Genomic DNA, 14625 nt, shown 5'->3' with positions numbered 1-14625 from the left:
TTCATTTAAGACAAAGGGAGAGGGTACACACAAGAAAACAGCTGGGCATATAAAAATGTTTGATCAGTGTCCAAGCATAGTGGGAAGGCTCTTAAAGTAGGGCACTATGGGGCTTCCCTGGTGGCGCAGTGGTTGAGAGCCCACCTGCCAATGCAGGGAACACGGGTTCGTGCCCCGGTCCGGGAAGATCCCACATGCCGCAGAGCGGCTGGGCCCGTGAGCCATGGCCACTGAGCCTGCGCGTCTAGAGCCTGTGCTCTGCAACGGGAGAAGTCACAACAGTGAGAGGCCTGCGTACCGCAAACAAACAAACAAACAAAAAAAGTAGGGCACTATGGGGTGCCTGGACAGGCCTAGGATATATAAACAGATAATAGGGTTAAGAATAAGAAGAGAACAGGAAATAAACTGAAAGCATGTCAGTGACCTGAGGACTTCTCCACAGGTAGCCCTGTTACTGAGGAATGTCAGGTCCCTCAGAGTTTCAGCTAGAGCACTGGTTTGAATATGATACTAAAAATTTCCCCAAAGGTCAGTTAGAACCAATATTAAGCAGCTTCTCAAATTTTTAATGTGGGGAGTGGTGAGATGTAGGAATGACTAAGAATCGAGAACTTACTGTTTCCCTTAAATTTGTTAGAAATTCTCACAATTCAACCACTGGTAACTTTTGTTTATCAACAAGGAAGGCTGAATAAAATTCATATTTCAAGTTAAAATCTAACTTCCAAAAGAATCTTTTGCTGGGACTATAAAAATGCCCCTGAAGTCGTAAGTTCAGTTTTTATCTCCTCTATATTTTCAGTTCAGCAAAAATGCTCAAAACAAAGGTCTTAATGATTTGGGAAATGAGTAAAACATGAACACCAATCAAAACACAAGTCCATAAACCAGCATTCTCCAAACAAGTTCATACTCTTGGCATAGGTGTGAAATTTTGCGTTTTTAGGTATAGAGCAAAAATAATTTCACACAGCTTTTCTGCTAAGAAAACAATTACTCAAGAGCATAAGAAAGGCTGATTACAGTCCAGAACACCAGGTCTCAACATGCAGGTCATTTTGCCTGACTGGTCTGGTGGCCCTCAGTGGTCCATGGTTTCAGGCTGCTCACGACCCTGGAAAAGCAGAGTGGGCCAGGGGGGAAGGGCTGTGACTGAAGCAATGGGAGGGGGTCACCAGGATGGGCAGTGCAGACTCTCCCCCAGTGCTGAGACCTTCGACCTTCCCCACTAGGTTTCCCATATTTTTACTTTTTCTAAAGATGCTGATAAATGAAAATGAACACGAGTTCACAGAAGAGATTCCCATGGACCATTTTAATTCTTTCATTACACCTGTACAATTTAATTCAATTATAATGAATAAGACACAGCTCATTTCCAATCTGCAAAAGAAAGGAATGAAGCAGATCTTCTGCCCAGAAGCTCTGGTGAGTTTTCAGAGGATAAGGAGTGCTCCAGCCTCTTAAGTGCAGTCACACCTTGGATCAGGATGTACCCTGAGGTTATGCAACTTTCTTCCCTTTCCCCTCTCTCTCCCTCAGCCCCTCTTTCTCCTCCCTGCTTCTTTCCACGTACATATGTACTTATGTATTTAATAACTTCTATTGCTCCTTATTTCTTCCTTTCCTTCTTTCTTGCCTGTATGTCACACAGTCCACTTATAAGCCCACTGTCTAGGACGGGGGAAAAAAGTTAAGATATTAACTTCTTCTATGTCACTGTTCCGGGAATACCTTCAGTCTCCTAGATTTATATGCTCAAATTTGAACTTAAAAGTAATTTAGGAGTTTGGGTAGCCCTTCTGGAGACATAAAATGTTTGAATTGTAAAAATAAAGGAGGGAGGGACTGAAAAACAATGATTTATTATGGCAGAAAAAGAGAACTCTAGGTATCTTCCTGTGTTGATTCCCTACCTCCCCACCTCCTGTTTGCTTAAGATATAAACAACAATCAGATATTTTCACTATGAAGAACAACTATTTTACTTTAGTATTATACTGGATTATTTATTTTAGAAAGTTTGTTTCAACTAGTTAACAATACCCCAAAGTTATGGAAATAGCTTGATTACACGAAGTTGGTCACTGCAATTTTATTTCTTTAAAATTATAAGGATGAAATATGTATATGAAATAATATTACTCAATTGCTTCAAAATAATATTGGAGAGGGCGCTTTCAAGATGGCAGAGGAGTAAGACGTGGATATCACCTTGCTCCCCACAAATACATCAAAACTACATCTACATGTGGAACAACTCCTACAGAACACCTACTGAATGCCGGCAGAAGCCCTCAAACTTGCCAAAAGGGTCTTGGTACTCTGCCCTGGTGTCAGGCCTGAGCCTCTGAGGTGGGAGAGCCAAGTTCAGGACATTGGTCCGCCAGAGACCCTCCAGCCCCAAATAATATCAAATGACGAGAGCTCTCCCAGAGATCTCCATCTCAATGCTAAGACCCAGCTCCACGCAATGACCACCAAGTTACAGTGCTGGACACCCTATGCCAAACAACTACCAAGACAGGAACACAAGCACACCCATTAGCAGAGAGGCTGCCTAAAATCATAATAAGGTCACAAACACCCCAAAACACACCACCAGACATGGTCCTGCCCACCAGAAAGACAAGATCCAACCTCATCCACCAGAACACAGGCACCAGTGACCTCTACCAGGAGGCCCACACAACCCACTGAAACAACCTTACCCACTGGGGGCAGACACCAAAAATGACAGGAACTATGATCCTGCAGCCAGAAAAAATGAGAACCCAAACACAGCAAGTTAAACAAAATGAGAAGACAGAGAAATATGCAGCAGATGAAGGACCAAGGTAAAAACCCACCAGACCAAACAATGAAGAGGAAATATGCAGTCTACTGGGAAAATAATTCAGAGTAATGATAGTAAAGATGATCCAAAATCCTGGAAATAGAATGGAGAAAATGCAAGAAACGTTTAACAAGGACCTAGAAGAACTAAAGAGCAAACAAACAATGATGAACAACACAATAAATGAAATTAAAAATCCTACAGAAGGAACCAATAGCAGAATAACTGAGGCAGAGGAAGGGATAAGGGACCTGGAAGATAAAATAGTGGAAATAACTACTTCAGAGCAGAATACAGAAAAAAGAATGAAAAGAATTGAGGACAGTCATAGAGACGTCTCGGACAACATTAAACACACCAACATTCGAATTATAGGGGTCCCAGAAGAAGAAGAGAAAACAAAAAAGGGACTGAGAAAATATTTGAAGAGATTATAGTTGAAAACTTCCCTAATATGGGAAAGGAAATAGTCAATCAAGTCCAGGAAGCACAGAGAGTCCCATACAGGATAAATCCAAGGAGAAAAACGCCAAGACACACATTAATCAAACTCTCAAAAATTAAATACAAAGAAAAAATATTAAAAGCAGCAAGGGAAAAGCAACAATTAACACACAAAGGAATCCCCATAAGGTTAACAGCTGATCTTTCAGAAGAAACTCTGCAAGCCAGAAGGGAGTGGCAGGACATATTTAAAGTGATGAAAGGGAAAAACCTACAACCAACATTACTCTACCCAGCAAGGATCTCATTCAGATTCGATGGAGAAATTAAAACCTTTACAGATAAGCAAAAGTTAAGAGACTCAGCACCACCAAACCAGCTCTACAACAAATGCTAAAGGAACTTCTCTAAGCAGGAAACACAAGAGAAGGAAAAGACCTACAATAACAAACCCAAAACAATAAAGAAAATGGTAATAGGAAAATACATATTGATGACTACCTTAAATGTAAATGGATTAAATGCTCCAACCAAAAGACATAGATTGGCTGAATGGATACAAAAACAAGACCCATATATATGCTGTCTACAAGAGCCCCACTTCAGACCTAGGGACACATACAGACTGAAAGTGAGGGGATGGAAAAAGATATTCCATGCAAATGGAAATCAAAAGAAAGCTGGAGTAGCAATACTCATATTAGATAAAATAGACTTTAAAATAAAGAATGTTACAAGAGACAAAGAAGGACACTACATAATGATCAAGGGATCAATCCAAGGAGAAGATATAACAATAATAAATATATATGCACCCAATATAGGAGCACCTCAATACATAAGGCAACTGCTAACAGCTATAAAAGAGGAAATCGACAGTAACACAATAATAGTGGGGGACTTTAATACCTCACTTACACCAATGGACAGATCATCCAAACAGAAAATTAATAAGGAAACAGAAGCTCTAAATGACACAATAGACCAGATAGATTAAATTGATATGTAAGGGACAGTCCATCCAAAAACAGCAGATTACACTCTCTTCTCAAGTGCGCATGGAACATCCTCCAGGATAGATCACATCTTGGGTCACAAATCAAGCCTCAGTAAATTTAAGAAAATTGAAATCATAACAAGCATCTTTTCTGACCACAATGCTATCAGATTAGAAATGAATTACAGGGGAAAAAACATAAAAAAAACAAACATGGAGGCTAAACAGTACGTTACTAAATAACCAAGAGATCACTGAGGAAATCAAAATATACCTAGGGACAAATGACAATGAAAACACGATGACCCAAAACCTATGGGACGCAGCAAAAGCAGTTCAAAGAGGGAAGTTTATAGCTATACAAGCCTACCTCAAGAAAGAAGAAAAATCTCAAACAAACAATCTAACCTTACACCTAAAGGAACTAGAGAAAGAAGAACAAACAAAACCCAAAGTTAGCAGAAGGAAAGAAATCATAAAGATAAGAGCACAAATAAATGAAATAGAAACAAAGAAAACAATAGCAGAGATCAATAAAACTAAAAGCTGGTTCTTTGAGAACATAAACAAAATTGATAAACCTTTAGCCAGACTCATTAGGAAAAAAAGGGAGGGCTCCCCCGGTGGCACAGTGGTTGAGAGTCCGCCTGCCGATGCAGGGGATACGGGTTCATGCCCCGGTCTGGGAAGATCCCACAAGCCGCAGAGCGGCTAGGCCTGTGAGCCATGGCTGCTGAGCCTGCACGTCTGGAGCCGGTGCACTGCAACGGGAGAGTCCACAACAGTGAGAGGCCTGCGTACCGGAAAAAAAAAAAAGAAAAAAAGGGAGAACACTCAAATCAACAGAATTAGAAATGAAAAAGGAGAAGTAACAACTGACACTACAGAAATACAAAGGATCATGAGATTACTACAAGCAACTATATGCCAATAAAATGGACAACCTGGAAGAAGTGGACACATTCTTAAAAAGCACAACCTTCTGAGACTGAACTAGGAAGAAACAGAAAATATAAACAGACCAATCACAAGCACTGAAATTGAAACTGTCATTAAAAATCTTCCAACAAACAAAAGCCCAGGACCAGTTGGCTTCACAGGCAAATTCTATCAAACATTTAGAGAAGAACTAAAACCCATCCGTCTCAAACTCTTCCAAAATATAGCAGAGGGAGGAACATTCCCAAACTCATTCTAGGGGCCACCATCACCCTGATAAGAAAACCAGACAAAGATGCCACAAAGAAAGAAAACTACAGGCCAATATCACTGATGAACATAGATGCAAAAATCCTCAACAAAATACTAGCAAGCAGAATCCAACAGTACATTAAAAGGATCATACATCATCATCAAGTAGGGTTTATCCCAGAAACGCAAGGTTTCTTCAATATACGCAAGTCAATCAATGTGATAAACCATATTAACAAATTGAAGGAGGAAAACCATATGATCATGTCAAAAGATGCAGAAAGAGCTTTCAACAAATTTCAACACCCATTTATGATAAAAACCCTCTGGAAAGTAGGCATAGAGGGAACTTACCTCAACATAATAAAGGCCATATATGACAAACCCACAGCCAACATCATCCTCAATGGTGAAGAACTGAAACCATTTCCACTAAGATCAGGAACAAGACAAGGTTGCCCACTCTCACCACTATTATTCAACATAGTTTTGGAAGTTTCAGCCACGGCAATCAGAGAAGAAAAAAAAAATAAAAGGAATCCAAATTGGAAAAGAAGAAGTAAAGCTGTCACTGTTTGCAGATGATATGATACTATACATAGAGAATCCTAAAGAAGTTACCAGAAAACTGCTAGAGCTAACCAATGAATTTGGTAGAGTAGCCAGATATAAAATTAATGCACAGAAATCTCTTGCATTCCTACACACTAATGATGAAAAATTAAAAGAGAAATTAAGGAAACACTCCCATTTACCATTGGAACAAAAAGAATAAAATATCTAGGAACAAACCTTCCTAAGGAGACCAAAGACCTGTATGCAGAAAACTATAAGACACTGATGAAAGAAATTAAAGATGATATAAACAGATGGAGAGATACACCATGTTCTTGGATTGGAAGAATCAACATTGTGGAAATGACTATACTATCCAAAGCAATCTACAGATTCAATGCAATCCCTATCGAATTACCAAAGACATTTTTCACAAAACTAGAACAAAAAATTTTACAATTTGTATGGAAACACAAAAGACCCTGAATAGCCAAAGCCATCTTGAGAAAGAAAAACAGAGCTGGAGGAATCAGGCTCCCTGACTTCAGACTATACTACAAAGCTACAGTAATCAAGACAATATGGTACTGGCACAAAAACAGAAATATAGATCAATGGAACAGGATAGAAAGCCCAGAGAAAAACCCACACACATATGGTCACCTTATCTTTGATAAAAGAAGCAAGAATATACAATGTAGAAAAGATAGCCTCTTCAGTAAGTGGTGCTGGGAAAACTGGACAGCTACATGGAAAAGAATGAAATTAGTACACTCTCTAACACCATACACAAAAATAAATTCAAAATGGATTCAAGACCTAAATGTAAGGCCAGACACTATAAAACTCTTAGAGGAAAACATACACAGAACACTCCATGACATAAATCACAGCAAGATCCTTTTTGACCCACCTCCTAGAGAAATGGAAATAAATACAAAGATAAACAAATGGGACCTAATGAAACTTAAAAGCTTTTGCACAGCAAAGGAAACCATAAACAAGACCAAAAGAGAACCCTCAGAATGGGAGGAAATATTTGCAAACGAAATGACTGACAAAGGATTAACCTCCAAAATATACAAGCAGCTCATGCAGCTCAATATCAAAACAACAAACAACCCAATCAAAAAATGGGCAGAAGGGCTTCCCTGGTGGTGCAGTGGTTAAGAGTCCGCCTGCCGATGCAGGGGACATGGCAAGGGAAGATCCCACATGCCGCGGAGCGGCTAGGCCCGTGGGCCATGGCCACTGAGGCTGCACATCCAGAGCCTGTGCTCCGCAACGGGAGAGGCCACAATAGTGAGAGGCCCGCGTACGGCAAAAAAAAAAAAAAAAGGGCGTAAGACCTAAATAGACATTTCCTCAAAGAAGATATACTATACATATTGCCAACAAACACATGAAAGGATGCTGAACATCACTTATCATTAGAGAAATGCAAATCAAAACTACAAGAGATATCATCTCACACCAGTCAGAATGGCCATCATCAAAAAATCTAGAAACAATAAATGCTGGAGAGGGTGTGGAGAAAAGGGAACCCTCTTGCACTGTTGGTGGGAATGTAAATTGATACAGCCACTATGGAGAACGGTATGGAGGTTCCTCAAAAAAATAAAAATAGAACTACCATACGACCCAGCAATCCCACTACTGAGCATATACCCTGAGAAAACCATAATTCAAAAAGAGGCATGTACCACAATGTTCACTGCAGCTCTATTTACAACAGCCAGGACATGGAAACAATCTAAGTGTCCATCGACAGATGAATGGATAAAGAAGATGTGGCACATATATACAATGGAATATTACTCAGCTATAAAAAGAAATGAAATTGAGTTATTTGTAGTTAAGTGGATGGACCTAGAGACTGTCATACAGAGGAAGTAAGTCAAAGAGAAAAACAAATACCATATGCTAATCCATATATATGGAACCTAAAGGAAAAAAAACGTTCTGAAGAACCTAGGGGCAGGACAGGAATAAAGACACAGACATAGAGAATGGACTTGAGGACACAGGAATGGGGAAGGGTAAGCTGGGACGAAGTGAGAGAGTGGCATGGACATATATAAACTACCAAATGTAAAATAGATAGCTAGTGGGAAGCAGCCGCCTAGCACAGGGAGATCAGCTCGGTGCTTTGTGTCCACCTAGAGGGGTAGGATAGGGAGGGTGTGAGGGAGACACAAGAGGGTGAGATATGGGGATTTACATATATGTATAGCTGATTCACTTTCTTATAAGGCAGAAACTAACACACCATTGGAAAGCAATTATACTCCAATAAAGATGTTTAAAAACTAATAATAATAATATTGCACAAGAGGATACAAAAATTCATGAAGCTGTAGATGTATGATTTGCATACTTTTTATATGTTCATTAGACTTTACTAAAATGTTTACATATAAAAAATAATAACAGAGGAGGAGTAGTTAAGAGGGTGTAGTTAAAACAAGATTATCCATTAATTGACAACTGATGGTGAGGTGGGTGGTGAGTACTATTCTATTTTTGTATGTATTGCAACTTTTCATAATAAAAAATGCTATAAAATGTTACTTTAGAAACTTGAGCAACTTTAAGATTCAGATGCATGGTATAAAAGCAGTATATCTTTTAAATAAGACTTTGATTTAAGGTTTAGTGCATTAAAAATGAAAAATCAAATTTTCTTTGCAATTTTGTTGAAACTGACAATTTTTCCACAAAAAATTCTTGTCATAATTATGAAGGAAGACTCTATCAACTACGATGTATAGGTGTAATTCTTGTGGAAAATTGTTCACATTCTGTCGTAAACTACAATAAATTTATGATTGTAAATAAGAAAGAAATAATAAAATCTGTCTCCTTAAGACACAGTCAATGAGTTGGTTCTGATATGAGTGAAACTAACAGTTCTAGTATATCATGAGAACTATGTATGGACATGTTTTGCATTAATTCTATTTTATTCATTCCCTCTCTATCTCTTAAGATTCAGTAATATTTATCAAGTACCGTGAGACAACCAGCAGCCCGAGAAAGATATATTTAATGCAGATTACATATTATATGCATTCCCCAACTTACAGAAGGGTTATGTTCTAAAAGTTTATCTGTAAATAAGCATTTTGGGACTTATATCACATTTTCCCACTGAAACAATTTTATAAAAGGTAGTTAGGTCAATCAGGCCACCCCACCGAAATCTATAAAGTTCAAACTTACTGGACCTATTATATTTTACTGCAGCGCTGTGGGCTTTTTTTTTTTTTTTTTCCAACTAACCACCTTGTACGACTATTTCTTTGATAAATGCAACAGGGATTCTAGGAATACTTCTCCTGTCAGAAGCTCTGTGTACACATACACACACACCCCTTACCTGGGTCTATGTGCCAAAATGTTCCTTAGTTATCAGAGTATACAGAGTGGAGCAGAGTTTAGATGAGGGGCTCTTGCATTTGAAGGCTCCAGGAAGTTGGGGTTCTAGAGCTTACTAAGGGGCAATAGTCTTGGGAGGTTCTATGGTAACTGTTCCTACTGGGTGTCACAGATATAGGGCAGAGATGAGGGATTATAACTTCCACCAGGTTTATCTTCTAGAAAATCATTTTTTAAAAAATTAGACACTTCCTAATAATCACTTTTAATATGAATTTTTTAAATGTTTGTAAACTCAGAGCAAAATAAATTATAGGTTACTTTTGTGTACTTTAGCTACATCCTAAGCTATAACAATAATCTCTTCTCCCCGACTGGACAGACACAGGCCTCCCTCCACCCACCACAGGGAGAGGATGTCAGCAGGAGGTCCTGGAAATGAGTGTTTAATCTAAGGAGAGGGCTGCCTCTATTTGGGATCAACTTTTCTACCCCACTCAAAGGCAACTAGATTTCTTTGCTTTGAGTATTTTTATGCCACAGAATGTTTTCTTGGATACAAGAAAAAGGTGTAAAAAGCCACAGAGATAAAATGACTTAATTTCATATGTAAACACTTTCTTATATGCCTATTAATTTGATAATTTGAAAGAAAAATACATAGGGATTCAATATTTACATAAAACTACTAGGCCTAATACCACATACAGTTTCTTCTTTTTTCTTTTAAATTCAGAACTCCATGAACATGCTTCAGTTATGCAGTGCTACCATACCATTATAAGACTGTAAATGTATTTTTATAAAGTCCAGGTCCAGAAATATGACACAACTTTCCAGATTCACTATAGAATCATATCAGAAATCAAGAGCTCCACATTCTTCCCTGTCTCAAACTCAGCCGAGGTTTATTCCACTTGCCTGCATAGGTGTTGGCCTTGTTCAGGAGGTCTGTGCATGCGTGCATATCAGCGAAAGCCCGGATTCCTAAGCAGTTGACAGGGTGAAGCTGAGATTCCAAAAATTCACAGCAAGTCTTCTTCACATCCTGTAACTGTAACAGACCAGCTGCTGGGAGAAGAACCTATAACACACAAGTAAGCATGGTTAGGCAACTGGCTAGAAAAAGTTTCACTGTTCACTGTGTCTATAGAGGGCTTAGGGGTCCAGCCACAGCTCAAGATCTGCATCCAGACCCCAGCATCCCATAGAAGAGTAATGTAACAATTATTTGCAAAAAGGGTAATGCCTCCTTCCATTCCCCATAATTTCTATGGACTCTTTCAAAGATCTCTTCTTGGTCACAAGAATATAAGAGATATCAGATCATATTAATGATTCTTTTCATAAGCAGAAACAAAATGTTCCTTTGAATTTTAAAAACATAAATTATTAGGCTGTTAGGGGGTGCTATGGTTCAGTGAAAATGGTTTTCTTCCCTTAGTTCAAGGAGTCATGAGCTTCAGTGAATTTATGGGGAAGGGGTGAGCACAGAATAATAAATGCCACAACAAAGCCTCATTCTGTTTTTCCACTGTCTCTGAGTAACACCACAAACTGCTTTCCTTAGGGGGATAGAACAATTTAAAACTCAACAGTCTAACTACAATCAAACAGTTTCTCTGAAATGTAATATATGTGCTAAAAAAAACCATAAAGAGTAATTGCCTAATAATAACTTTTTAATTTGTATTTTTATTTCAATAACTCCAAGAGATTTTGTATTAATTAGGTTATTCTTTGGGATTTAACCAGTATCTTTACTAGAAATACTACATCCAACACTACAACTGCTTTTCAAATAGGTCAATGATGGAAAAATTCTTCCTTGTAAGTGAATTAGTATGATGCTTTGTAAAGGATCATATTTGAAAATCAAATTGGAAAACTTCATAAAAATTTTCAAAAAAAAGTGAATTAGTATGATGCTATGTAAAGAACCATATTTGAAAATCAAATTGGAAAACTTCTTAAAAAAAATTTCATAAAACTTCATAAAAAAGAAGTTTGCAAGTCCTTCTAATAAAAGCCAAAGGGAAAAAAAAACTATCAGAATAGTCAATTTAAGAAAAGGTCACATTGGCATATTAGCATAAAAAATAAATAAGATCTAAGTTCCTTCAGGAACTGACTTTCATACATGCCAAGCTGCAGCCCAAAGAGAAAAAGAGAAAAGAGATAGTAGTTTTGAATATCCTTTACAATTTTCCTAAATGTATGTAGTAAGTCCTAAATGTGGAAGAGAAAGAGTGCATTCGTATCTTTCTGTAACACAAACTACTCTATTTTCTTAAAGGAACCACAGCAGCTTTAACTCTCAGATCTAAAGGCTGTGGGCCCGCATGTACACAATCAAATGGTTATGAAGCAAGGACTAAGAGGACAACTCTTTGTGTTTTAGTCCAACTCCACCAACTAATATTAGTTTTCTCTGAAAACAAGGCAACAGTATCTGGTGATAATGTCTTTTCCTTCTAAATTTAAGAAAAATAAAGTGTAAATAACTGTTTATAGCCAAATCTTTTGTATAATATATATAGTGTGTTTCGTTATGTTATGGGAATGAATCTCCATGGAAGGCTTTAGTTGCTGACAATTTGCAAGTTGGAGTTTTTCTACACTGGTATAATTGTGCTCTGAAGTAACGTAAAGCACATTCCAAGATGCTTAACTGTGCAGCCATTTAATTCAGCAAATACGTATAGTTAAGTGGTCTTCAGTGTAAGATTCAATCTCTGTGAAATTTGCACAAATATCAATAGTAATGATCACCCACCTAATCAGCATTTTCCCAGAGACAACAAAGTATAATACAGTAGTACTCAAATTGCTTCGTAATACAGAAAGACAGGGATCCTTGAGGGGGAAAGCAGCCAAGCAGAAGCAGGTTCACTCACGCATTGTTGGTGGGTGTGTACACTGGTTCAACCTCCATGAAGAGCAATTTGTCTACTTAATCAAAATTACAAATGCACATATCCTCCAACCCAGCAATTTAACCTACAGATACACTAACATATGCACAAAAGCTCACACACACAAGACATTCATTAGAGCATTATTGTGGGTAATAGCAGAAGTTAGAAAAAAGCCTAAATGTCCACCGTAAGGAGACTGGTTAAACACTGGTGATTATCCATTCAATGGAACACTGCAACCATTCAAAAGAATGAGGAAACTATATGAATGGGAAATTTTCTAAGATATATTCTTAAGGGAAAAAAATCAGCAATTGGTTCATACTATGCTGACATACACATACACACCCATATTTATATACATATCCATCTAAAAAAGCAGCTATAGCAGACTTTTAAAAATTTATTTTGCTTCCTTGACTTCATCACTACCAACTCTAGACCTACCCTATCAGGAGACTGAAATTCATAAAACTGTAGAATCCCAGATCTGGAAAGGATATGGCAAGTCATGTAGGCCAGAGATATAAAAGTTATTTTAATTGTAGGCCACATGGCTAGAGATTCACATATAATTTTTTATTGATGACAATGATGGGTTAAGTGGTTCCATGACTGGCAAACATATATTAAGTACACCTTAAATGTTAGTAACATGTGTAAAATGAATTTATTTATATTTTCCTTTTATCAGTAAATCCTTTAAAAATGCCTCAGTTTTATGATGTAATTTTACTAGGATTAAACTTCAATAGCTCATAATTATTAAATAATTATATACAGCTTCAAAAACAATTAATAATTGGCCCAGGCTTACTAACATGATGAAAACAGGAAAGCAGCTGGGACCACACCAAATGCCCAGATTACTCTATGTATCAGACAACCAGCTAAAAAACCAAACAAACAAAACATGCTCAAATTACAGATGAACCATATCTCACAGTCAGAATCAAACAGCTGGCAGCCTATGAGCTAGATGCCTTGGGATCAAGTCACATCAAACCTCCTGATTTGTCTGATGAAGAAACCAAATCCTAGAGAGGCCAAAAGATCTGAACAAGTTGCACAGAGCTAGTGATATAAAATTCACCAACTCTTTGGTCTATTGTTCTTTCCACTACCTTGAGCCCCATCTGTAGATGCAGAATTGAAGTGCTTGTCTAATTTCTAAATCTGCAATGTTGCTCTTTTCAGAAGAGTAATAAAGACGAAAATCACTTCAACTGAATTCATGCAGTTGCTTCCGTTTACTGACTAATTACTGTGTCGGGCACTGTCTTAAGCACTTGACAGGCAACAACACCTCATTACCCCCATTAGACACAATGAATACAGAGGCTGGGAGAAGCTGGTAAGTTGCCCAAGGTCACACACCTGGATGGGATAGCTTGAATCTGCTAGGAGAGAGGTATTAACCAAAGTGGGTATAATGTTTAGATGGCACAGACGAACATTCTCATGTTAATAGTTGGGAATACATCTTTAAAGTTACTATTTATTTCAATAAAATAAATTCTTAAATAAATTTAAGCAAAAACTGAGTCATGAAGATAAAAACATTAAGTATTTAATAGTATGAGCACTACAGAATATAGCAAATCATGAAGGTGGCACACAAATTACTGATTTGGGAGATCAGATTTAGTATCCTAATCTTTCAATATCTGATATCATTCTGGCTTCTGTGGTTTTTACATATCGCTGAAAAGGAAGATGTGCTTTTTAATCTGGGGTGATCATAATCCTATGGCTTATTTTCTACAAAGTGGATTAACTGTACAGTTGGTAACAAATGTGGGAAACACCTATATTGTGAAGAGGTGGTTTCTTAATGTGCTATTCAGGTCACAAAAATATCTTAGGCATTATAATTAAGAAATCTGAAGAATACATTTATGTCTCTAAAACTAATTTTCCTGAGCTCTCTAAAGAAGTAGTTGAATAGTGCTGCTTCATATATGAAATGGAAGTATATATATATATATATATATATATTTTAAAGGATAGCTTTATTACTTTGCCAGGCAAAGGGGGACACAGCAGGCTCCTGCCTCAAAAAACTATGTGTCCCAACCCAGGAGGATTTGATAAGGCGTTTTATAACAATACTTCCCAAAGGAGGGGTTGCTGACAAGATTACGGTGTGTGCAGGGTCTCAGGTCCTTGGACTCCTAATCTTTTTTTTAAAATTTTTTAATTTAATTTATTTTTTTATACAGCAGGTTCTTCTTAGTCATCAATTTTATACACATCAGTGTATACATGTCAACCCCAATCGCCCAATTCATCACACCACCACC

General features: G+C 37.6%; 1 protein-coding gene across 2 annotated transcripts in view; it reads right to left on the bottom strand.

Moving 5' to 3' along the window:
* Positions 1 to 14625, bottom strand: part of KLHL2 (kelch like family member 2) — a 124836-nt gene that overhangs the window by 42128 nt on the left and 68083 nt on the right. For both annotated transcript variants that reach the window (XM_081238333.1, XM_081238332.1), the window contains exon 5: positions 10326 to 10488. In XM_081238333.1, the coding sequence (XP_081094459.1) occupies positions 10326 to 10488 (163 nt within the window). The remainder of the gene's footprint in view (positions 1 to 10325; positions 10489 to 14625) is intronic.

This window comes from Mesoplodon bidens (assembly GCF_964165515.1).
Source record: "Mesoplodon bidens genome assembly, chromosome: 1".
NCBI classification, from domain to species: domain Eukaryota; kingdom Metazoa; phylum Chordata; class Mammalia; order Artiodactyla; family Ziphiidae; genus Mesoplodon; species Mesoplodon bidens.
The sequence above is the reverse complement of the archived record's forward strand: the minus strand, read 5'-3'. Positions and strand labels throughout refer to the sequence as shown.